This window comes from Acinonyx jubatus, chromosome C1, assembly GCF_027475565.1.
Source record: "Acinonyx jubatus isolate Ajub_Pintada_27869175 chromosome C1, VMU_Ajub_asm_v1.0, whole genome shotgun sequence".
Classification (NCBI taxonomy): Eukaryota; Metazoa; Chordata; class Mammalia; order Carnivora; family Felidae; genus Acinonyx; species Acinonyx jubatus.
Window position 1 is genome coordinate 99539771 of NC_069381.1, and position 23696 is coordinate 99563466.

The 23696-nt window shown below is 41.2% G+C and overlaps 1 protein-coding gene across 1 annotated transcript in view; it reads right to left on the reverse strand.

Annotated features, from left to right (window-relative positions):
- The window catches only part of SPAG17 (sperm associated antigen 17), a 231586-nt gene that overhangs the window by 191063 nt on the left and 16827 nt on the right, over window positions 1–23696 (reverse strand). The window contains exons 2-3 of the mRNA XM_015076178.3: window positions 7552–7692; window positions 6856–6939 (exon numbers count right to left, since the gene is read on the reverse strand). Of these exons, the coding sequence (XP_014931664.2) occupies window positions 6856–6939; window positions 7552–7692 (225 nt within the window). The remainder of the gene's footprint in view (window positions 1–6855; window positions 6940–7551; window positions 7693–23696) is intronic.

Sequence of the window (23696 nt, forward strand, 5' to 3'; positions counted from 1 at the left end):
TAAACTGTAAGAATTAAAAGTCCCAGTTGCTCCAACCATTTGGGCAGGAGCTGCTCATCAGTGTGGCTCAAAAAAAAAAAAAAAAAAAAAAAAGGACTAAAATTGTTTGGCAGCTTTGTCACATACAGATATACCAGTGTTTTTGCCCGAGCAGCAGGAAGAGCAGTAAACATATCACAGAATGACTGAGAGCTTTAGAGCTTAATTCTAATTGCTAACAGTAGCTCGTATTCAAGAAATGTTAAACCACAACAACCACTTGCAGAATCTCAACTATTTATCCTCGATTTTTATGTGACACAAGCAGAGGGGACAGAGGCTTCTGAGTCACTGAGTTACTCAACCTGTCTGAGGCTCCACTTTCACCATTTGTAAGTACCTCCTGGCAGGCTGTTGAGAAGATTAGGTTAGCTAATACATGTGAAGCACCAAGCACATGAGACTTGGAATAAATGAAGGAGTCAATAAATCATAACTATTATTATTGCCACATATAAAGGCAGATTATTCACAGTCTTAGGTACAGGACTAGAATGATACAGTCTTTCTGATTCCCTCCCTGACACCCTTCCAATCATGGTGGGCGTGGAATGCAGAGTGTTGGGGAAGTTCCAGAATCCATCCCGGCTAAGACTGTGATGGCTGCCCTTCACACCAGCTGAACCTTGCTTTGTTCTTGTGGCTTCTTCTCCAGTGAGATCTATGTCCTGGAATTCTCGACTAGATTCTTGTCTTGTCTGCAAGTTCTCCCATGGACCGAAGGTCCCACCAGCGTCTCTATCACTTGGATGGCCCTTGGATGGTGTATGTTTCCTGCTGCTGAATCCCAGGGGCCTCAGCTTCTGATTCCACTCCTCACCAGGGACTACTACTTGCCCCCTCCTGGAACGCATGGGCCTGGCCAGCCACCTGTGCCCCAGGGTGGAAAAGAGCTGGGGGGCATGATTTGGATGCTTTCCAACGCCTTTGCCTGAGTTGTGCTTTTCTTTGAAAACAGAACTCCAGGTTTCCGATCTGAGAGGCAAATATATTCACTCCCTAGGAGCCCATTCCTGAGGCAATGGAGGCCATGAACTTCCACCCCCTCACTGACTAGCCTGGACTAAACTTTCTCCGCTGGGCCGCTCTGGCCTTCTCCAGGACTGTAGAGGCCCGGGGTTGTTAACACATTTGACGGCTCCTTTTCCCATCTTGACAAAATTCATTTGGTTGTGACTCTTCATAACTCTTTCCCCTACAACCATTTCTAGCACTGTGACTTCTCGTCATTTTCCCTTCTTCGGGCGAGAAATGCCTCCAAAGCCCAGATTTTGGCACAGTAACTCCCCAGATTGTTTTTATAGTCCCAATGTAGTACTTCTTTGTTACAGCTCAATATTCCTAAATTTTGTTCCAAGTCTTTATTTTACATTTATAAATATCAGGTTGTATTAATTGGTTCCAGCTTTAAAAATGTTCCATCAGAGGTTATTTTCTACTATTTTGATAGTGGTTTCGAAACTCGGGGCACCGAGGCCCTGATGTGGGCCACGTTCTGCAAGCGTCCCTCAAGGACTGGCGTGGAACGGAAAAGATACGCAGATCCTGGGCCTCGCTGTATTCTTTGAAGACTGTACTGGCCATAATAGCTTCAAAGAATTTCAACAAGTTCCTAAGACATGACCTTCCCTTTCCGAAAACCACGCTGGCCAGGCTTGCCTTAATCAAGCTGTGCTTTTCTAAGCATCTTTTTACTTGATCTCCTGCAGCAGTTTTTAATACTTTCCCTACAAGTGAAGTTAAACTAACTGGCCTGTAATTTCCTGGTGTATCCCTAAGCTCTATGAAATAACGGCATTAGGTTGGCTACCTTCCAATTCTTCCTGAATTGTTTTGTTTTGTTTTAAAACGCAGGATTGAAAAGGCCAGAGAATGCTTCCTGACTCCCTTTTCCTTCGTTTCTTCCATGACATACTGCTTTCTGTTCCCAGTAGAGCTGCCATTTTAATAACTTCAAACCTCTTAAATGTTTTCACATATTATTTGTTTCTATCTCTGAAGCATGAGTTTTCCATTTTTCATTCTGACAAGGGCCACCCCCCCCCCCCCAATAAGGGCTTCCAATTCCATTGAATAGACTGTTAATTTGAAGCACTGTCAAAGGAATGAGTTTCCTATTAGAAATGTGGACAAGGGAGGCAACTCGATTATAATTAAGTCTGTGTTCTTACTTGTGAATTATTATGAATACGTGTTCGGGAAAGAGCCGAAGAATATATCTACACACATAGAAATAGGAACCAACAAAATGAAATTATTACATCTGGGGATACTAATCCAATATACCAGCAAACTATCTTAAAAACGTGATGAAACTAATTAGATCTTTATGTATAAAATTTGCAACCCATATATTTTTTAGCAGCATTTGATTCATTACTTTCAAATCTAACATCAGAAACAAATCTTTCCATATTCAATGATCTCCCAGAATGATCTCCCAATAGAAAAGCCCATAAAAATATTTTAATTAAAACCTATGAGTTAAAAAATAAGGTCTTATTATTTTTTTTTTACTGATAGAAGAGGAAAACTAATAATTATTTGTGTTCATAAAATCGCACTGTATTACATAATCTTGCAAGTTGTCCAGGTTCTTTGTTGTATAGAATTGATCAATTTTTAAAATAAGCCAGTCACCAACTAGGCCATAAATACTTTTATTCTTTATAGATACTTTTTTGTTTCAGCAAACTTTTGTGTTTTTTAAAAAATTTTGTGGTGACCTCATTTGTTTTTTCCGAATAAGTCATACAGGCAGGCAAACACTGGATGTGTGGATGGATGCTCATTTCTAGGTAGAAGGTATGATATCCACCATCACAAAATAAAGACACCCATGGGATGGAACCTAAAACGTTTAAGACAGTTTACCCAGATTTCAGAGAAGTTAAAAAAAAAAAAAGCCTGTCCAATTGGTAGTTTTTTTCTTCCTAATTTATCAAAGTCACAAAGTCAAAGTCCAAAATTTGTGCATCTCTTATAATGCAAACATACTGTGTCTCAGATTTAATTGCAGGTGGGAGAATCTTTGCAGGTATGCATAGACCTCTCTCATAGGGAACACTGCACCTAGCTTTGAATGATCCTTAATATTTTCCTCTTTAGTTTTGGTTGGGACTGAATAAACCTACAAATGAACAAGTCAGATTCTCTATGTGGTCCATAAAACAGACACATGCAGCCAAATATTTGTGCACATTTAGTAAACAAATTTAAGCCCAAGAGTGTATCTTAAAGCATGGATTCTATGGAGTGTTTGAAATATTTCCTCATAGATATCCATATTCAGGATTTTAAAGTTGTAATTCAAATACGTATAGGATTTCCCTTTCCTACTGAGTATATCTTATACCATCTAATTACAAATTTAGCACATATTCACTCTTCTCCCTCTCCTATGCCTTCACTTATGTCAAGACCGCCAGGACCTACTATCCGAGGGTGGACAGATTTGAGCCCAGTGGAAAAGTACCAGGTTTGTGGTAAAGAGGAACAACCTGAGGCTATGTACTTAACTATGGCCAAATTCAAGTTCTTCACTATTCTAATTAGTAAACTTCCTACCTTCTCTCTGCCTCCATCTCCCCATCTGTAAAATGGGGATATTTACATTTCCTTTTAGAATTGTGATATGGGTTAATTGGAATAATATATGTTCAAGATCAAAATTAGCCACGCTTGCTTTCCCTCCCAATGCCACCTTCTCCACAAGTCTCCTCTAGATCTCACCCATCACCCCACAGTAGCTAATGGTAAGCTCATCTTCCTTTGAATGCCCATGACACTTCATCTGTCTCTCCGGGACTTCGATGCACTGTATTGTTCACTCTTTTAATAAGCATTTGTTGACCATTTATTGTGTGTTAGGATATATCTTTCCCCCTTCTCCCCATAACTAATCCTTAAGCTTCTTGAAGTTACAGTCCTTATAATATTCATCTCTCCCCACCACCCATTGTCTAGATAGTGTTTAAACCCCTAGTGTTGAACAAGAATGTAGTTGTTAATTGTTTGGTATTTGGTAAAATGCCACTATTTGGCAAAACTGGTCATTATATAATACAGACAATATCTGTATATCCATTTTCATAGAAGTCCGCATCCTCAAATAGGATTACAAGCTAGAAAGTATGTTCGTATGTAAGGCCAATGCATGGGATCATCATCATTTTCATCATCATTATTAAATAATGATATTAAATAATAATATACTACTACAATAATAAAGTAATAGCTAACATCCCTGAGACTATGCACAAAGGTGAATATTTTCCCATTCCCATACGAGTCCTTAGAATAGTTTCTGATAGAGCAGAACATGGTTTCCGACAGGAGATGGTGAACGAACAAATGGGCTGTAGCTATGTCTCTGTGGAATTACATTAGCACAAATCTAAGCACATTTTCAAAGAACTGTGGTTTATAAATAAAGACTCTCTCATATATACAATACTATGGCTCGATGAACTCTAAAGTTTCAGGGGAAATTACACAATTTCAAAATGAGGCTGTGTGTACACAACACCAAGCCATCCAAGTGAAAGCCTGAGCAAATCACTTAGGAATGTGGTCTTTGCTGGCCCAGACATCGCAAGTCGTTACTGGAAATATGTAATGTGGTTCTGACGCTATTTTACTACTCATGGATGAACTGCACTGTGGTGACATTTCACTTTAATTTGCTGCTCCTAATTGACTGCAGGCAAGGAAACCAGAAAGCCAAACTGGTCAGCACCATGTTTAAAGTGAGAACAACTAGGCTCGGATTTAAGGCCAATGAGGGTATCCTACCAATAGAAGTAAATGTAAGTGGATGGTCTTCATAGTGTCTACCTTGAGTTCTCCTTCCAAAATGGAGGAGACACAACTCTATGGATATCACATCACATAAGTGATTTTCTTAGGTGACCTTTTCTTCCCCATTGCTGAGTTTCTTTTGAGAAATACTCCCCAAAGAGGCTCCTGGGGAGTTGACCTGTGCCACGCGTCCTAGTTGCTACAGATTATGCAAGACTTCAAGCAGAAAAAGACTCATAAGCCTCAAACACAAGTCCCAAAAGAGTTTGGCTTCTGCGCCTCTTTCATGGTCACCACTCACAACTACCTTGGAGTTCTCAGTTGACACGGCTGCAGCTTCTCAATTCACTTGGGGTGAGGTACCAAGTGACAGAGTTTCTGAACATGTCCTAAGCGTGAAGGGACTGAGATTGGAAATGTGCCCTCTTCTCCCGATGTGCATTCTGTCCTCGGCTGACGCTGATCAAGAGCCTGAATTTGTTTCATGTTCTATATCTGTTTTTACTGAAGCAATTGGAGTTGATGCATGTCTGGTATACCCAAGGGCCAATCTCTGTGGTGCTCATTCTCCCTTCCCTTTTCTTCTGGAACCATTCAGAAAAGGGTATGTGTGGGGGTGTGGGAGGCTTAGTGCCCAAATGCTCCACTGGAAGAATGTGGCAGAGCCAGATGTGAAATGGACCTCCCCTGAGTGAAGGATTCACAACCCAGAGCCACAGCACATATTGGAGAGGAATGGATTTCTAACTGAACTCTGGATTTGTAACGTTGTGCTATCCCACATCCAAGTCAAAATGTCTGTCCAGATTAGACATCAAAACTGGCCTGTTATCATCTCTGATTTTTACTGAGCATCTTTGAAGAAGAAAGAGTCCTTTGGGGGCTAATTGGTCCCAGGCCTGAGAATTGGACATGGTTTTCTATGGCTACTTCAGAAGAAAACTTCCAATATTTTAAATCCAGGTATCACATAATGTTTCAACTGGAGCACGCACATCCAGAGCATCATAAAAAGAGGGGAAACATGCGTTATTTGACTCCAACAGCACAGAATCAGTTTTTCGTGATAGTAAGAGTAGGATGGCAAGAGTTAATGTTGTAAAATCCACCGTATTGTCAAGCGTAAATAAATCCAATGAAACTTGTTCAGATAGTACTCAGGCAATACTAAAGTGGCCATTAGGAAATCATCCAAGACCTGAGACACATAAAAACTTTATTAGATCACTGAAATAAAGTGCAAACAAGTTTGTCTTAGAAAGATCCAAAAATCTTTATGCTTTCAGTCTGACGAGCCATAAAACAGTGCCTGACAAATTTTAAGTGATATTCTAATTAATCACTGGATTTTTATAGCTTCTCGTAAGCTGTAAGTTTGATATTAACAAGGCAGCAGGAGAGGAAATCCCCTTGTACTGAGCATGAGTTCTAAGTCTTTGCATAAACCCAATGGTCACCCAGGCCAGACTTTTGTGTTAAGCATCTGCTAGGGACAGAATGGACCATTAATCTAAAAATTATCATTATTTCATGTTGGTCGAAGTAGGATGGAAGTGTGCCCAAATTTCACAAACTGATGGAAAATTGTAACAGCTGTGTCTCTGTCTTGTACAGGAAACACTTTCTGGGGCATTTTTACATTGTTCCTTTGGTGAAACTAATATTTTGTAATACACTAATAATACAACTCCCTTTAATATCATCACACACTTAATAATTACCATGAAAAAGTATGACCCAACTCTCTTGAATATAAAAACTTCTGATTTATAATCTTCAATTGGATGCAGGGATGGTGTCGACAATCTAGAACAATTTTATTCCTAGAGAGGGATTTTGTTAGAATGGAGGCAGATTTTTTTTTAAGTGTCTGCCCTCAGGCAGCTCCAATGAGGACCCAGAACTTGCTTTCAAAGAATGAATTAAAAACTTCTTAAAAAGTGACTATCAGATCACCACTTCAGTTCTCATTTTCTAAAAATTACAAAACCCTTTTCAGTAAAGATGTTCACCTACCTCATAATATAAGGGAGCACTATTGCCTACAGGTTTCTTTGCTTTCTTAGATGTAGTTCCAAGAAGGGCATTTGATTCATTGATCTGTAAGAAAATCAAATTCATCTATGATGAACAAGAGAAGCGTACTTAAAGAATAGTTAGGTATATATAAATTTCAAATACTTAGGTGACTTGAACGGTTGAGAAACCTAGCAAGGAAGAGATATTCATTAATTAAGTAAAAAATTTATAGTCACTTTGGTAAAGCTGTTAGTAGTTACAGGCATATGCGCCACCTGCCAGGACTTTCCTATGTTGTCATTCCTCTCTGACCTCTGACAGCTAGCCTTCTCTGTAGACTTAATTCTTCTGGCTTGTTATGGACTTTGCTAGAACAGTAAATAGTTTAGTCTTTTATTATTCAATCTTTTATTAAATAGATAATTCCTCAAAGAGCCTAGCAGGGAGTCTGGTATGGCTACAGAGGTTTGGTCAAATGAATGCGTGTAGAAAGGGCAATATTCATGGGACTAAACTAATTCTTCCCGATTAAACAGTTCACATTGATTCTAGCTAAATTTTGTTGAAAAGAATCCACCCAAATTTACCCAACAGCCCAAGAATAGGAAAGTCTTATTTAGTTTATTACTTTATTCTGTTATTTTAGGCAAAAAAAAAGTCTTCAAGGGGCTTAGAGGTGCAAGGGACAGGTACCTGCTGTAGAATGTCTTGCCATGATACGATACTGAAGAATTTGCGCTGAGGGACCTGGACGGCAAGAGTCAATGCTCGGATGGGAAGATCGTCCTCAATCCGGTTTCCGACTACAAAAGCGATGGAGCCCTTCCAATCATTCTGTTCAAAAAAAACCAGAAGGACTTAAATGATAAATACTCCTGGGTAGGTTTTGTGTCTAAGGCTTCCACCAAAAAAACAAGGTAATTTTCACTTTAAACCCTACCTTAAAGGTAAGCGTTGAGCATATATAGTGTGTATAAATTTCTGACTCAAGTGGCCGCAAGGCGGCAGTGTTGCACCAAATTTCATGTAACTCGACCGGAAAAAAAAACCCATTTTCTTTTGAAACTAGACCTTTTATTTTAAGGCAGACAACTTTTTAAAAATGGCATGCTTTCACAAGAATGCTGTCCAAGAGTAATTTGGTATTAGGAATAAATAGGTCGTTTCATGTTACAAATATATATTAAGAAATAATCTTGAAAGCAGAAATCTTTTGTTTTGTTCCCTGATACATCCTAAGACTATAGATAGCGCTAGGAGCATAGTAGGAACTCAATAAACTCTTGTTGAATATTGGGTAACATTGAATGAGTTGCCAAATGGGCTTTTATATGGGGTAAAAATTTAATCCCTGAAGTTTTGGTAAAGCACGGAACTAGAACACAGCTTTTCCTCCTCATGTAACACGAGAATCTCATTGCTAATTCACAAACGAGTACTTCCCCCCACTCCCAGACATAGGCTAAAATATTACACTCGGACATGAAATTTGCATCAAATAATTTAAAGAAATGTTACTAAATGTTACAATATTCTTATTCAGTAATCCCTTTCTCTGTCTATTATAATGATAAATTCTCTTGAGAAGAAGCAGCTGGCTGGCGAGTAAGAATGGAATTCACTGAATTACCCACTGTGTGGTGCTGGGTGTCAAGGTCAGGCACACCAGGTCTAGTGCTTTTGCACACTCACAATCCTATGGGGAGATGGAAGAAGCAAACTTGATAAAGACATTTGGAAAGAGAGATAAATAATAAAGGGGGGCACACTAACCACGTGTCTTCTCTAGGCCTTACTTCCCCCATTTATGAAATAAAGGAGTTCGGACAGGGCAATACCTAACGTCCCTCTAGCTCTGCTCTAGAAATCTGATTCAAAAAGAGTAAAACTTCTTGTTGATGGATTCCAAAACAACGTCTACGATGAGGTGAAAGGATATTACACAAATTTAATGAATTGCATAATTTTCTGTGGTGCTCTGTGGTTTCTGTCCAGTCCATGGTCAGGGTGATGACAGAACTAGGGTTTAGGAGGGAGAAAAGACCTCAGTGCAAATTTTTCTTTAGCATCGAATAATCAGTATCCTTAAAGGTCTCTTACTTCTCTCCACAGAAACTTACTAACTACCTAACAAAACCCACCAATGTTGCATTCAGAACAGAAACCACACACGAAAGCAGAAAAATGTGTATTTTACCTACAAAGTACGTGCGTGTGTGTTCATATGTACATGTAGGTGTGGCTCGATCTGTTTGCCTCTGTTATATTGGGTTTAAGACCTTTTTCGTTTGTTTGCTAATTCACCACAGGAAGACTGAGCATCTGGTTTTTTTTTAAATATTCTGATTTTCAAAGTAGGTATGACATTTATAATGTATTCTTTTGACAAAAAAAAAAAATTCCACTATCACCAAATGACCTTTCCCGCATTGGATGCCTTTCTTATCTCTTGTCTGCTCCCCCAGTCAACACTGCAACTATAATCATTAAAGAAGGAAAATCTCTTTTATTCTCACAAGAAAGTACACGGTTCCTGAACAGGCAATACCCCCAGCTTCCTGTCAGTTATACTTCCTGATACTGAAGATTTTAATGACCACCTCTACCTTATCCCCTCCCCAGGGCAGATGTCCTCGCCAATATTTGAAAGCTGATGGGGGAAGGACTGCCGCTCCACTCTTTGGGGGACAATTCAGAAACAGGGCATCACAGTACACCATCTAGGCACCATCTACCCATTAGTATCAGGTGTCAAAGGCAGGTGTTGACTATTTCAGACCAGAAAAAAATAAGGGAGGAGGAGGAGGAAGGAACTAACAATTATTGAAATCTGCCATGTGCCAGGCATATGTTATCTCATTGAATCCCTGAGTAATCCCTTTAAATAAGTGCACTAATACTTTATAGATGGAAAAACAGAGACCCAACGAAGTGAAACAACTTGTTCAAGGTCATTTTGGCATGGAGACCACATACATGGCTTACAATTTTGTGATCATTTTGAAACAGTTCTGAGAGCAAGTCTTTGGGGTCAGAATGCCTTTCCATAATCCTTAAATTGCACCTAATGGCTACCTCATTCATAGTAAACATAATAGATGAAGATTTATATCACATGTTAAAGTGTATAAAACCTTCAAAAATAGATGATGTAGTAAATCCTTAAGACATCTTAAGATTACTTTTTTTTTTTTTTTGAATCGATGATAGTTTTACAAAGGCTCAAAGAGGTTAAGGAAATTTCCTAAGCTTGTCTCTCTCCAAGCCGAGTGTTCTTTACTTTGCCCTGGATGCACCTTAACACGAGATCTGTTCCTCTGATTCATGGCACTATGCTGAAAATTCTGGGCCCGGTCTCTCCACTGGAAGGGGTCTGGAGAGTCCAGCTGAAACTCCATTTTTCTCATCTGCACTCGCTAGCCCACCAAACTCCTGCTCCCGGAATAGGATCTGTTTGGAAAAATGGGGCCCATGAAGGACTTTATCTGAGTCATGGATTAGTGTCTAATCACATTGCCAGAACCCAGGTAAGCATGAAATGGACTGATCAGACAGTAATAATGCAAATCAAGAATGTCTGCAGAGAAGGATGCACTCACTAGCGTGCTGCACTAGGGGGCAGCGACATGTCAGGAAATGCACAATGATCAACTAATGAAAAGCAAGTCATTGCCCTGGGGTCTAATTAGGAAGAATCCTTAAATGAACAATGCTCTGTGGAGATCATTTCTGAATCTTTCTCTTGGGACTTCAGGATAACTGTAGATTACAAATTTCCATGAGCTGCCAGCAGTTTTAGAAATAGGAAATTGTTTTGGAAAAAATGGGACACAGATTTGGTAAAAAGCTATTCAAAACACCCCTCCACCTGTATTCCCCCCCTGCCCGCCAACATGCCGTTAAACACAGTCCTTAAATTTGGGTTCACAGGGCACCAAGAGAAATTGAGTACAGAGAATACAAATGTTGACAGACCATAGGGGAGAAATGAACACATAGCACGCACTCTCGTGAGTTCTGACCAACTGCCACCGTAGGAGGGTTTGTTTAACACAATTCAAGAAGTTTGGGGTAACTCTTAGCATACGCCTAGACAAAGAAAGCATTCATCGTCTTAGAAAAACTACACTGGATGTATCCGATGGTGAAGGATCCGGGGTTTTAGCCTGGGCACACCTCAAACACCTTAGCAAATAAAGTCAGCTCTCTGTTGCCTGGAGGTATATTGGACACAGCTACAGCTGAGTCTTGCCTTCCAGCAGTTATCGATAAAGTCATTCCAAGGATGGAATGAAGTCATGTATGGACACAATCCATTACCTTCTATTTACTTTACCAGCCTCACCTAATTGAAGCTTAGCAGCAGGGCGTCTTAACCCAAACACAGACATCCCAGCCTTCCGAAGTGACAAAGTATTCACGTTGATGCAGCAACCCTGGCTGTCTCACGTGCACCTACTGTCCCAGACACACAGGGTAGATTGATAACGACTTGCCTTTCCTATATGGCAAACTCCCCAGATTTCACTTCGGCATTCCTACTTCCTAAGATAGTCACAAAAACCCTTTCAAAAACAAGTGAAAACTAGCTTTTGGCCCATGGGAATGTGATAGCTTCCTCCTATTAGCACAAATAATCAGGTAGGGGAATGGCAATGCCACACAACACACGTGGTCTCTCCCTCTGCCTTCGCTGGCCTGTGTCAGGGGGCCTTCTGCCCTCAGAGATCTGCCATGAGATTCCCACGGTCTGCTACCTAGTACCGATTGATCCCGACGAGCTCTATGAACCAAGAACTGTCACAACTTTTATTTGGAGATGTACAAGCCCCAAACAAAACCGATGAGGCATTTGAGGAGTCAAATTCTTTTCAGAGCTATTGAACACCATCCAGAGAAGCAAACCTGTCCTTTAGGTCGATACTCCACTGAAAAGATAACCTTCTTGTTAAGTAGATTTACTGCCAGGGGACAGGGATTTGTGAATGTCTTGCTCATACCAGGTTTTTCCTTCAAAAGGAGTCTTGGATCTCCATCAGCAAAAGAGTGTTAGTGTGGGCTGTTGGCCAGCAGAAGAAATATTTTTATTACATAGACCCGGCTGCTACAATCGTATGTGTTAAAAAGGGGTTGTAATTATAAAAAAGTTAGGAATATAGATTAAAAATGGGTACACGCTGTTATCTAATAAACAAGATCAATACAATTTCCCAGGATATGCAGTTACCTCACCGCTTTGACTGCCTTTACTAAACAACTTATTATACATTCTTCTCTAACTGCAGATGCCTCACAATCTCTGATAAATACTGTAGTCTGACGTGGTCATCATACTATTATAACTGCTTCTTATTTTAGGAATTGGTTCATGTGGCTGTCATGTGTTCTCAAGTGGATCATGAGCTCTTTAGGTCAGAAATTAGGTTGAATCGCTTTTGTACCTCATGGTGCCCAGCAGTAACTGGGAAATAGAGCAGGGCTCTCTATAAATATCTGTTGATCAATATTTTAAGGCAACAGAGAATGTGCTTGGACGGTGAGACTTTGGCTCTGTGAAACCATAAGGCACTAGAAGGTAGCATATCATGAAACCGTGATGCACACACGGTCTGCAGCTATGAGGCCTTTTAGGAGGGGAACAGGCTGTATCTGATCCGGCATGGTTTAAGGCAGGCGTCCGTGACAAGGGTTTGGGGCGTTAGGCCCTGCAGCTGTGCCTCCGCTAAAACAGGTTTCCTGGGAGTGGCTCAGTCGAGCAACCAGATGGTAGGAGAAGGAGGCAGCTCTTCCAGATAAGAGGGGAAGAGCCAAAGACTCACATACAAACATGCATGGACTATAAAACCATTCCTCCCTCTCTCTCTTTTCTGCTTTCTCCCATCACCCAACAAGAGGGACCTCCATGGCCTGCTCCCTCCTGCCCTCCACCCAACTGCCTACAGGCTGCAAGTCCTGTGACTCCTTTCTCTTTCTTGGTCTTTATGAAATTCTTACGAGCCTGATTTTATGGCGAGAGAATATTAGGGTGGGGCGGGGAGGGAGGAAAGACAGAAGCCGCACAGGGTATCAGGGGCCAGATGTGCAGAATCCGAACCTGACACATGGGGCATCGCTGCCCCATCCGTCCTAACCTTCTGACCCTCAGCAGGAGTGTTCTGGGTCCGATTGCCCCCACTCTTCCCGACTGCCCGGTGAGGTTGTGGCGACAACGTGAAATCCCCCCATGGTGGGAGTATCGAAACGACAACAGTGCTAAATGCCATGAGTCAGGGCTTTGCCCCTAGAGAACCGGTGGGTAAACATTTACCAGCACGTCAGGGCCCCGCCCCAGGAAGGCCCATGCGTCTAAGACTCACATAGAGATGCCAAGACTGTCTCTGGAAAAATACTGAGGACCAAGCAGTTTCTCTCCATCTGTCACACTCCCCACCCCCCCATACATGTTGTGCAGCGCGTGCTGTGTGAAGTGATATTGTCTGCCCATGCTGTTTCTGGTGTGACCCAGTCCTCCCAAATGAGCTTTATGAAAAGCAGACGAGAGCGAGGAGAGAGAGGCCACTACGGCAAGAGCTGGGCCAACCCAACCCAAGGCTCTCCTTTCCTCCCGACCACCTCGGGGATACTTTTCCACTCAGGCATCTGACTCAACTGGACCACTGCCGTGGCGGGGTCAGGGGGAGGTTGGTCCCCGAGCACCTCTCACCCACAGGCGGCGAGACTCCCTCACACTTCAGTGACCTTCTGGAGAGGTGCAGGTCCTCGTAGCATAGTGATTAGGAGCCTGGGCTCAGGAGGCCGACTTCTTGGATTCAAATTTTAATGCATCATCTGTGTGTCCCTGGGCAGGTTACTTAACTTCTCTGTGCCTCAGGTATAAATGGGGATAACCACAGTACTTGCCTCATGGGATTGTTGTGAAGACAGAATGAGTAAACCTACAGAAGGCCCTTCTGAGCACAGCACCTAGGAATGATCATAGGCATCACCATGGATGTTATTTTTGGTGGGGGCTTCTGTTCTTGGTAGCCATTAAAACAAATATGGTTATTCCATACATGCTGTTCCCAGCGGGGAGAGCTTATGAGTGAATCAAGAAAAAAAAATCAAGCAGAATATCAACAGCTGTATCATGAAAAAAAAACAACCTTAATTTGAATGACAATCTGTAGAATAACTCTCTTTGATAACGATAAACTTATTAACTGATACACTTCCAAAACATCTTAGGTCCTTGGAAGACAGGGCACAAGTCACGAACATACTATGCTTAAAATTCTAAAGGTATGTTCTTTGCAGAGCTGTGGGAAAAAAACGCGAGAGTGTGGCAGAAGGGGGCTTGAAATCATTTTGAGCTTGGAAGAGGCCAGGCAGAGACACGGACTCATCCCCAACTGGGCAAGAGATGTGGGCCGGAGTCAGGAGAGAAGGGCAGAGCTGACCAAGGAGGCAGTGAGCTCGGAGGAAGCCGCACAGAGGGCTGGGGCAGACAGTTGCACCGGACTAATTCTCATTAGAGACGGAGACCCGCTCACTGGGCTTAAAAAAATAAGAACACGATCACACGTTTGGTATGTGAATTGCAAATATTAATCTGATTAATTGTATGGACGCAGACCTAAAGCCCAGATACCACGCAGGGCTAGTTCTTAAAAACAAAAACGAAGTGATTAAAGTTTATTTTTGATAGAGAGCATTCATGCACCTCTCTCTCCAGATCAGACAAGTCCCTGGCCTGTGGCTATATTCTGGCTCCTCAGGGCCCCTTACAGGGCTTTCTAGAATTCATCACCCCCTTCTCCTGAGCAGAATGCAATTTATCCACGTCACCTCCTATTCAGCTCAGGGCCTTAATACTTGATTTGTTAACTAGACAAATTAATATACCCACAGCATTAGTGACTGGGACCATCTTAGAGTTCTGTTTTGTTTTGTTTTTTCTCTCCATGCTATCTGCATTTTCAGAAAAAGAATCTGAGCGACTCCTGGACTAACTCAAAGGGATGCCCTGCTAACGGGGGTATTTAGCAGTGGTCTGGGCCAGTGGAAAAGGCTCCCCTAGAATCATACCACCTAGATAACTTCCTACTTTGCTCATTGGCCTGGCATATCGTAGCATTCAATAAACGTTTCTTGAACTTAGCAGCCAAAACCACACAGTAAGGAGAAATTTTTACACATGTTTAGAATGGGAAGGACAGCTAAGTATGTGGCATTTTATCAGGTGCACTCAGAACTTCAGAAGGAACTATGCCTCTGAATCACGGAGCATTTGAAGTAAAGAAAGGAAATATTCCTTTGATAGGTAGACGGCACTGTAATGTCTTCTGTTCACTGATGAGAGCTCAGCCGTCCAGAACCATCTTTACTGTGCACGCACGTGCTATCTGGCTGGCTTTCCTTCTTCATGAACATTAGATGTGGTCACTAACTAAAATTATTGAAGTTCTGGTGCAAAGACACAGAGCTCTGAAGTGTTGTTCACTTCTGCCTCTGTGGTTTCTTAGACAAATGACGTTGGAACTACCTTTGTGCCTCAGTTTCTCATTTATAAAGATGAGCCTAATAATACAAGCTTCCAAAGGTTTTTTTCAGGGCTCCTCTGAACAAACATACCCAGGATCATTTTGTAAACTGTAACGTACCGTGCAAAGGTAAAACATTAATAGATTAAATAATTCTTATTTCCCCTAGAAACTTCGGCAAAAATGGGTTCAAAGAGCTGGTTGCTTCTTCAGTTTTGAATTTGGCTATGTCCTGCTGATCCTCTTTGGATGCTTTAGCCTCTGAGGTTGGCTGTCTGATCATTTTTCTTTCGTTTTTCAGAGTCCTTGGCCCATCCCACCGATGTAGCACATGAGCCTAATTCGGTTTTGCTCCGTGCATCAGAGAGTTTTAAGACAGCTAGTAAAACACCACATGGAAAAGCTTTGCAGGGAATTCTACTCCACAGAGAAACCACAGAAACTACGACACACCTTAACTATCTCCCCACCCCCAACAGTTGGCTAAAATTACGGCTCCATTACGTTAGTACAACCCAACCGGTTTTGTTGCTCGGAGCAAAATCTGAGGTCCAGAACGAACTTCAGAACATAAGAAGTAAGGCAAACCTCAAAAGGAAACATGCTTCTTTGGGTTTTCAAACAAATATTACATATCAGAGGCATTCTTCTAACGGAGGAGACCAAGCAAAGGGAAGAGGGGTCCTGCTAATTGCGCCACAAACGTAAAATGGGAATCGGGGACTCACCCCAAAGAAAGGAGATCCCTTTTCATCATCAGATATTAAAGGCTACAACTTGTCATCAACTCCATCCTCAGACATGGGACCCTCTTGTCCCTCCCTCAAGTCTCTTCAGTGTTGAATTGCTATCTCCCACATTAAAAATTAAGATGTATGTTCAAGACTCAGTATTAGCTCATGATTACCCTCTCATAGCCTTTTTCTTTGGTTTTTGTTTTTTCCCATCTTCATTTCTCTATTTTAAATGCCATTTATCCGCTAAACGTTATGGGCGTGTTCCATAAATTTGTATGGCCTTGGCACTGAGACTACTCAGAGGGAAAGAATAACCAGCCAATACTCTTCCTAATGCATCATCCGTGCCCCATAGCTGCTGCTGAGTTCATTACGTGTCACGGACAACTCATTTTCCTGTAGTTAATCCGAGTGTCCTCACTTATTTGTTTACTACACAAGCACTGACGGAGTTTAATTTCCACATCCATCTAGAGTGAGTACAGGATCCCCAAGGATGCTGCTGACGACCACAAGGATACCAGACTATCTTGATTGTAAACACTCCATCTTATTCTCTTCCAAATTCAATGAACTATTCAAGAAACACCAATATTCCGGCAACCAAATTATGATGTGGGAAGGAAGGAGAATCTAAGGATGGTCCTGGGGCAATGCCAGGTCTTCTAGATACCCAAGGTTGACCATGCTTAGAGGGAATGATGGGGTTAATCTGAAAACTCCCAGAGGGTGTCTCAAAAAAGCTGCGAGGGTGCCCCTTGAGCAACAATGTGCTCAGGAATCTGTGATCTGCCTCCATTCAACAAGAAACAAGCAGGAATTCTACCGAAAAAGCATTTGTTAGTGTGATTAAACATCTGTGATATATGAAACTGCAATGGTTACACAAAAATGACTAAGATAGGAGTTTGAACGTAAGCAAACTATCTTTATATTTCAAAATAAGTTCCTTAAAAGACCTTTCCTTTGTTCAGGCTGCTTAACGACCTCAACTTCTCTGGCCCATCAAGGGAGTCAGGATTTGCAGCTTTCCAGAGCTGGCATTGTGCAGTGACCTTGACTTTTCCAGCCTCCCAGAAAGCAGGAGTTGTTCAATGAAGGCCAGAGGTGGTGGAGATCTGTCTCTGGTGAGAAAACTGGGATAAGACCCCCAAATTGACAAGCAAAGGGTAAAAAGGACTCATCAATATCAACCAGTCCTGGCGGGTGGGCAGAGTAGAGCATGGGTGGGTGTCTGAGGCAGTTCTTGGGATCTTTCTTCTAGAATGCTCATGACTTTCTTCAGATATCCACTCCACTGCTGCTGTGTTAGGGAAGAGTTTCTCAGGAGGCTGACAAGAAGGTGGGGTGGAGGAGAGCCAGGAAGGAAGGCGTCACTGAAGTCAGGGGAGGAGTGGTATATATCGTCAAAGGCAATTAGAAGGTTACCAGTGACCTTAGCAAGAGCAGTTCTATTTGAATGAAACTGCTTCCTGCTCATTCCTTCACTCCTGCAACACTATCCACCCTCATAATTCACATATCTCCTTCACCATATGAACCTCGTGTAAAGACCATGTGACTAAGTATTCCAAGTTAATGATTATGATAAATTTCAAGCCCTCGATCTGGATATGGTTATTAATTTTCTCCAATTACACAGGTACATGGAGTCTATTTATTGGTTACATCAGGGCAGTAATTCATTATAATTATTCCTTTCCTATTGATTCCCTAATATAGTCCTTACAATAGCTCTTTCAATGGTGTAATAAAAAGAGAACTGGCTTTAGTATCAGAAAACCTGGTTATTAGTCCTGATTCCAACCACATGGTCTTGGAAAAACACTCAGATACTCAGAATATGGACCTTAGTAAAATAATGCTTATAGTGGAGAGTCATTCATTCATTCAACCAATATTTACTGAGGAGTTACTAAGTGCCAAACATCAAAATGGGCATTAGGAATAGAATGCATAGGCATGGGACATAATTACTATCCTTAAACCATATCAGCCTGGGAAGGAAATACACAAATAAAAGTGAAAAGAGACTATATATGAAAGTATTTCATAACTATAAATCACCGTACAAAGTATTTTTTTAATTATTATACTGTTCATCCTAATTTATTCACTAATAATGAACATTTACTAAGTGGGGACCTATGTTGTACGTGCTACTCTAAAAATGGAGGATACAAAAATGGATAAGAGCAATTAAAGGTAATGAACTCTATCTGTATATCTCAGCATGGCTGACTTCAAAACACAATGAACGCTGAATAAAAAAAAGACAAATTGCAGAATTGGTAAATAGAATATGGAAATTAAAAAAATATAGTCATCATACAGTAACATAGAGTAATAATACAGTGAACAGTACTATATACCATTCATGGATATAGACAAAGAAGTTCATAGATAGGCTGAGAGGATATGCCTTAAATTCTTGTTGGAGTTTGTTTCTGGGAAGAAAGAGAAAGAGATAGAACAGGGGGTGGCGGTAAGGACAAAGTTTTCAGGGTTTTTTCAGCATTTACTTAAAAAAAAAGAAAGACAAAGTAGCAACTGTCAATTTTTCATGATACAATTTTCCATGGTACAAATGTGCTTGTTATATTATTCTTCGAGCTTGTCTGATTTTAAAAAGTACGGAAACGAAGTCTCTGGTCTCAAAAGACCCCCTCAGTCTGGTAGGGGAGACAGATATATGAAAGTCACAATGTAAGGTGATATGCATTTTACTAGACCACTTCTCTCTCTGTGTCTTAGGCAAAGTTTCATGGGCAGATGCCACTTAAAAAAAAATAGTGAAAGGAATTCTTCAACTATGTCTCCTGCTTGTCCACTTTCTCTCTACACAGTGGCCTCACTTCCAGTGCCTCAGAAAAGCAAAATTTTCTTGCTTATGTTTCCTCCCCTGTTCACATTTCATCTCCATGCATTCTTCATGAGTCTCAAGAACTTGCTCTTTTCCTTGGACTGAGGAAGATTCTAATCCCTCCTCTGCTGTTCTAGAGCCAATGATTCACTTTCCTTTGACCTTGTCTACAACTTTGTTCCTTCAATTGTCCCGTCTCGTCCTCTCCAGTTTTCCAGCCCTTCTTCTCCTTTCCCCTCTATGGCATTTCACACATAGATAACTATCTTCACCTAGTTCCAGTCTTCCCACTGACTGATTCCCATCTGATCTCCTTTTCTTCATAATTGAACTCCCCAGAACATGTGACCTACACTTGAGGCTTCCATATACTGAGAAGCTCCATGTGGTTTTTTTTTTCCATTTCTTAAAAAAAAAAAATTATTCTCAAGATAGCTAACCTACAGTGCAGTCTTGGGTTCAAGACTAGACTCCAGTGATTCATCACTTCCATATAACACCCAGTGCTCATCCCAATAAGTGCCCTCCTTAATGCCCATCACCCATTTTCCCCACCCCTCAACCCCACCCCCATCAACCCTCAGTTTGTCTTTTGTATTTAAAAGTCTCTTATGGTTTGCCTCCCTCTCTACTTTTATCTTATTTTTCCTGCTCTTCCCCTGTGAACATCTGTTAAGTTTCTCAAATTTCACATATGAGTTAAATCATAGGATATCTGTATTTCTCTGACTTATTTCACTTAGCACAATATCCTCCAGTTCCATCCACGTTGTTGCAAATGACAAGATTTCATTCTTTTTCATTGCTGAGTAGTATTCCATTGTGTGTGTGTGTGTGTGTGTGTGTGTATACACCACATCTTCTTAGCCCATTCATCAGTTGGACATTTGGGCTCTTTCCATAATTTAAGCCTATGTTCTTAAACTCTATAGTCTTGTTTCCAACTCCCTCCTTGATCACCATTACCACCACCATTCACCCTATTGAAATTACATCCTTGAAGGTCACTAATGATATTCTTATCACCAAATATAGTTGCCTTGCCCTTTTCTCCCCACATCTCCATATGTGGGTGACTTGGCCCTTCTCCCTGATCTAACTTCCAGGACTCCACCCTGTCCTCATTCTGTCTTTACTATTTTGGATGTTCCATCTCTGACCATCAGGCTCTTTCTTTTCTTTCCGTTTCATACATGAGGATCTTTTAGATATTCCACAGAATTCTGTTCTTAACCTTCTGTTCTTCTCCTGGCACATACTCTCTCCTGGATAGTTTAGCTGCTCCCATGGAGCACCTCTCTACTGACAATCCCTAAGTTTATGTTTCCAACCATGGACTGTGAGCCTATGTTTGACTTCCTGATGAACATTTCTACTTTGATGTTCCACCATCATCTCAAACTCAGTATATCTAAAAGCTGAGCTCTTTGCCTCTCTCTAGCCTAAAAACAAAACAAACAAAATCTTCCACATCACAAACAGTACAAGTCATCCAAGTTCATCCTGCTAAATTAGTTGATTTCTGAGACTCTCCTTTATCCCAGTCATCATAACTTCAAATCCTCTCCCATTCTCCTCTCGGCTGGCAGCCACAGTTACTTTCTTCCTAGGGTTTCTTGAGTATGCCCCTTCCTTTTCATTTTCATGATGATTCTCCTAGCTCAACCTATAACTACCTCGAATCTGGACCATTGAAAACAACTTCCGCAGGGTCCAGTCAAGCCTCCAGCTTCTTCTATCTCCAAACTATTAATTTTCCTAAGACATCAAATTTATCATTTCACTCCTCATTTACAGAAGGTATTTTAATTGTCAACTCTTGGACTCTAATGGAGTAGAACTCAAAGCCCTTTACCTGCCCTTCCTCAGATATTTTTAATACCATACTGTCTATTACTTTTCTAAAGTCTTACAGCTCAGGTAAATTTCTCTGTGTAAAATGTTGAACTTCAACTCTCTCATGTAAATAAGAATAATATGTTGTTGTGAGGATTGACCATGATAATACGTGTAAAGAACCTAACACAGCGTCTGGTTTATGGCTAACTGTATATCACAAATATGCTCTATGTTTTCTCAGTTCTCTGCTCACCTCAGCCTGGTCTTTTTATACAGAATGTCTTCCTTCCAGCTGAAATTCCTGCTTGATTTTTCCCAGCCCAACAGTGATCTCTATGTCCTCTGACTACCTATAAAAACTCACTGTCAGTACTATGCTAGTAATATGGTACATACATTGTGATCACTGTATTAGGGTATGTCTTAAACATTAGTTTGCATCAGACACATGCTTGATAAAGCACAAATAACCGGCTCCACTCTGAATCTATGATTCAGTAAGAATGGGGTGGGGCCTGAGAATCTACATTTCTTGTAAGTTCCTCACTATTGCTATGGCTTCTGGTCCAGGGATCACACTTTTTTTTTTTTAATTTTTTTTTAATGTTTATTTATTTTTGAGAGAGACAGAGACAGAGTGTGAACGGGGGAGGGGCAGAGAGAGAGGGTGACACAGAATCTGAAACAGGCTCCGGGCTCTGAGCTGTCACCACAGAGCCTGACGCGGGGCTTGAACTCACAAGCCACGAGATCATGACCTGAGCCGAAGTCGGACTCCCAATGGACTGAGTCACCCAGATGCCCCAAGGGATCACACTTTTAGGAGGACTGCTGTCTGTCATTCTCAGATTGTAAGCTCCTGTAAAACAGAATTGCTGCATTGTTCCTTTTTCCACTGACCCACCCTCTTGATTCTTTTCTCTCTTTTTAAGTTTACTTACTTATTTAATTTTGAGAGAGAAAGAGAGAGAGCGAGCATGCATGAGTGAGCGAGGGACAGAAAGAGAGGGAGAAGAAAATCCCAAGCAGGCCGACGCTGTCAGCATGGAACCTGACACAGGGCTCAAACTCACAAACCGTCAGATCACAACCTGAGTCGAAACCAAGAGTTGGACACTTAACTGACTGAGCCATCCAGGCACTCCGTCCTTTTTTTATAGACTCCAGGTAGTACATTGGACAGTAATTTAACATGGAAGAAACGTGTTTTTTCAACGGAATTTAATGCAGACTCCATGTTCACTAGCTGGTGTAATCAGTCTTAAACCATGTCCAACATTTTAAAATCTACTGAAATGGAATGACTTAGTCAATGACAGGTATTTGTTTATAAAGAAAAGCCCATTAGATATAAATACAGGCAGACAACCCTCAATTCTTCATGTTAGTGGAGAGGTATAAGAACTCTAAGAATTGAAAAAAAAGAAAATGATCTGTATTTTCCTTGGAATGCATTTTAAAAGTTGTGTTTTGGGATGGGCCTTACACTCCAGAAATTCATAGTGTTTTAAGTATTTTCCCCATGAAGGGATGTTTCTGTATCAAGGACCACTGTCTGCTTTCTCTAAAACAGATGATGGATGGGTGGGAAGGAAGATTAGGAGGCAAGTGTCAATAGCAAAATAGGACAGAGGAATGAAAATGGGGAAAACTTTCAGAAGACAATGAAAGGGTAATTCTGTCTCCAAACCCGGGGAAGATAATGGCTGGCCACTTAATCATGGCCTAGTCTCCCTGTGGACTACCCACATCTCAGCTACTCCTGGGCTGAAGGCATATTATGTAAAGAGGTTCCTGCTGGATAGCTGACATTTTCAATGTTTAGAATTGACTAGTGGGGAAGGTCTATAAAGATTAACATAAGAAGGATCTAGAAAGGCATCCACTTTGCCTAGCTTGCCTTTGTTTTAATCTCACTTTTTCCAATCCAAGCTAGGGTGCAGGCTGTTTCCAGTTGAATTAATTTAAAACATGTCAAGCACAATTGTTCTGTGTCTACATGTTTATTTGTTTGACTGAAAATTTTCATCAACCAAATTAAGCTGGATGACTTTAAAGACTTTTTTTTTAGTAGCTGAAACTCAAAAGAGAGAAAACTTTCAACTTTCCTTTTGTTGGAACACTGACTGGCTCCTATAATATAATTAGAGGGGCACCTGCTTGGTTCATTTTAAGTGTCCGACTTTTTTTTTTGGCTCAGGTCATGATCTCGTAGTTTGTGAGATTGAACCCCGCATCGGGGTTCTGTGCTGATGGCATGGCACCTGCTTGAGTTTCTCTCTCTCTCCCTCTCCCCTGCTCTCGTGCAAGGGCGCAGGTGTGCACTCTCCCTTTCTCTCTCTCAAATAAACATTAAAGGAAAAAGAATAATTAGCCATGGTGGTGAGGCCAACCAACAGATAAAGTAAAAGGAAGAACCCTAAAGAAGCCACAAGCAATCTTTCAGCAAAGCTGCAACCGGAAAAGTGAAGTGCACGCCTTGGAGGATGAGCTGGCTTCCTCAGCTGTTTTGATGATGGTGTTAATGAGGGTACAGCCGGAGGTCTCCTCCCCATATGGACTTCACATTTGCAAATTCGGCTCCACATGACCAAAACCTTTGATCTCTAGATAAGACCGTTCATTATTGAGCACAGAGGCACTAAGCAAAAAACCTTCTTGAGCAAAACAGGCCACATCCTTACTTTAAACATAATTTAAAGCATACAGCCTTCTGACCGAAAGTGTCGTCTTTATCACAAAGAGTAATACTGTGTAATATATCTATAGTTCTTTCCATAGCAAAGGTTGAAAACATGGTCATAATAAACCAGTTTTCCACATTTTCCTAGGTTAGTGCTAAATGAAGAAGTTAAGCAAGATGATAACAATAGGCGT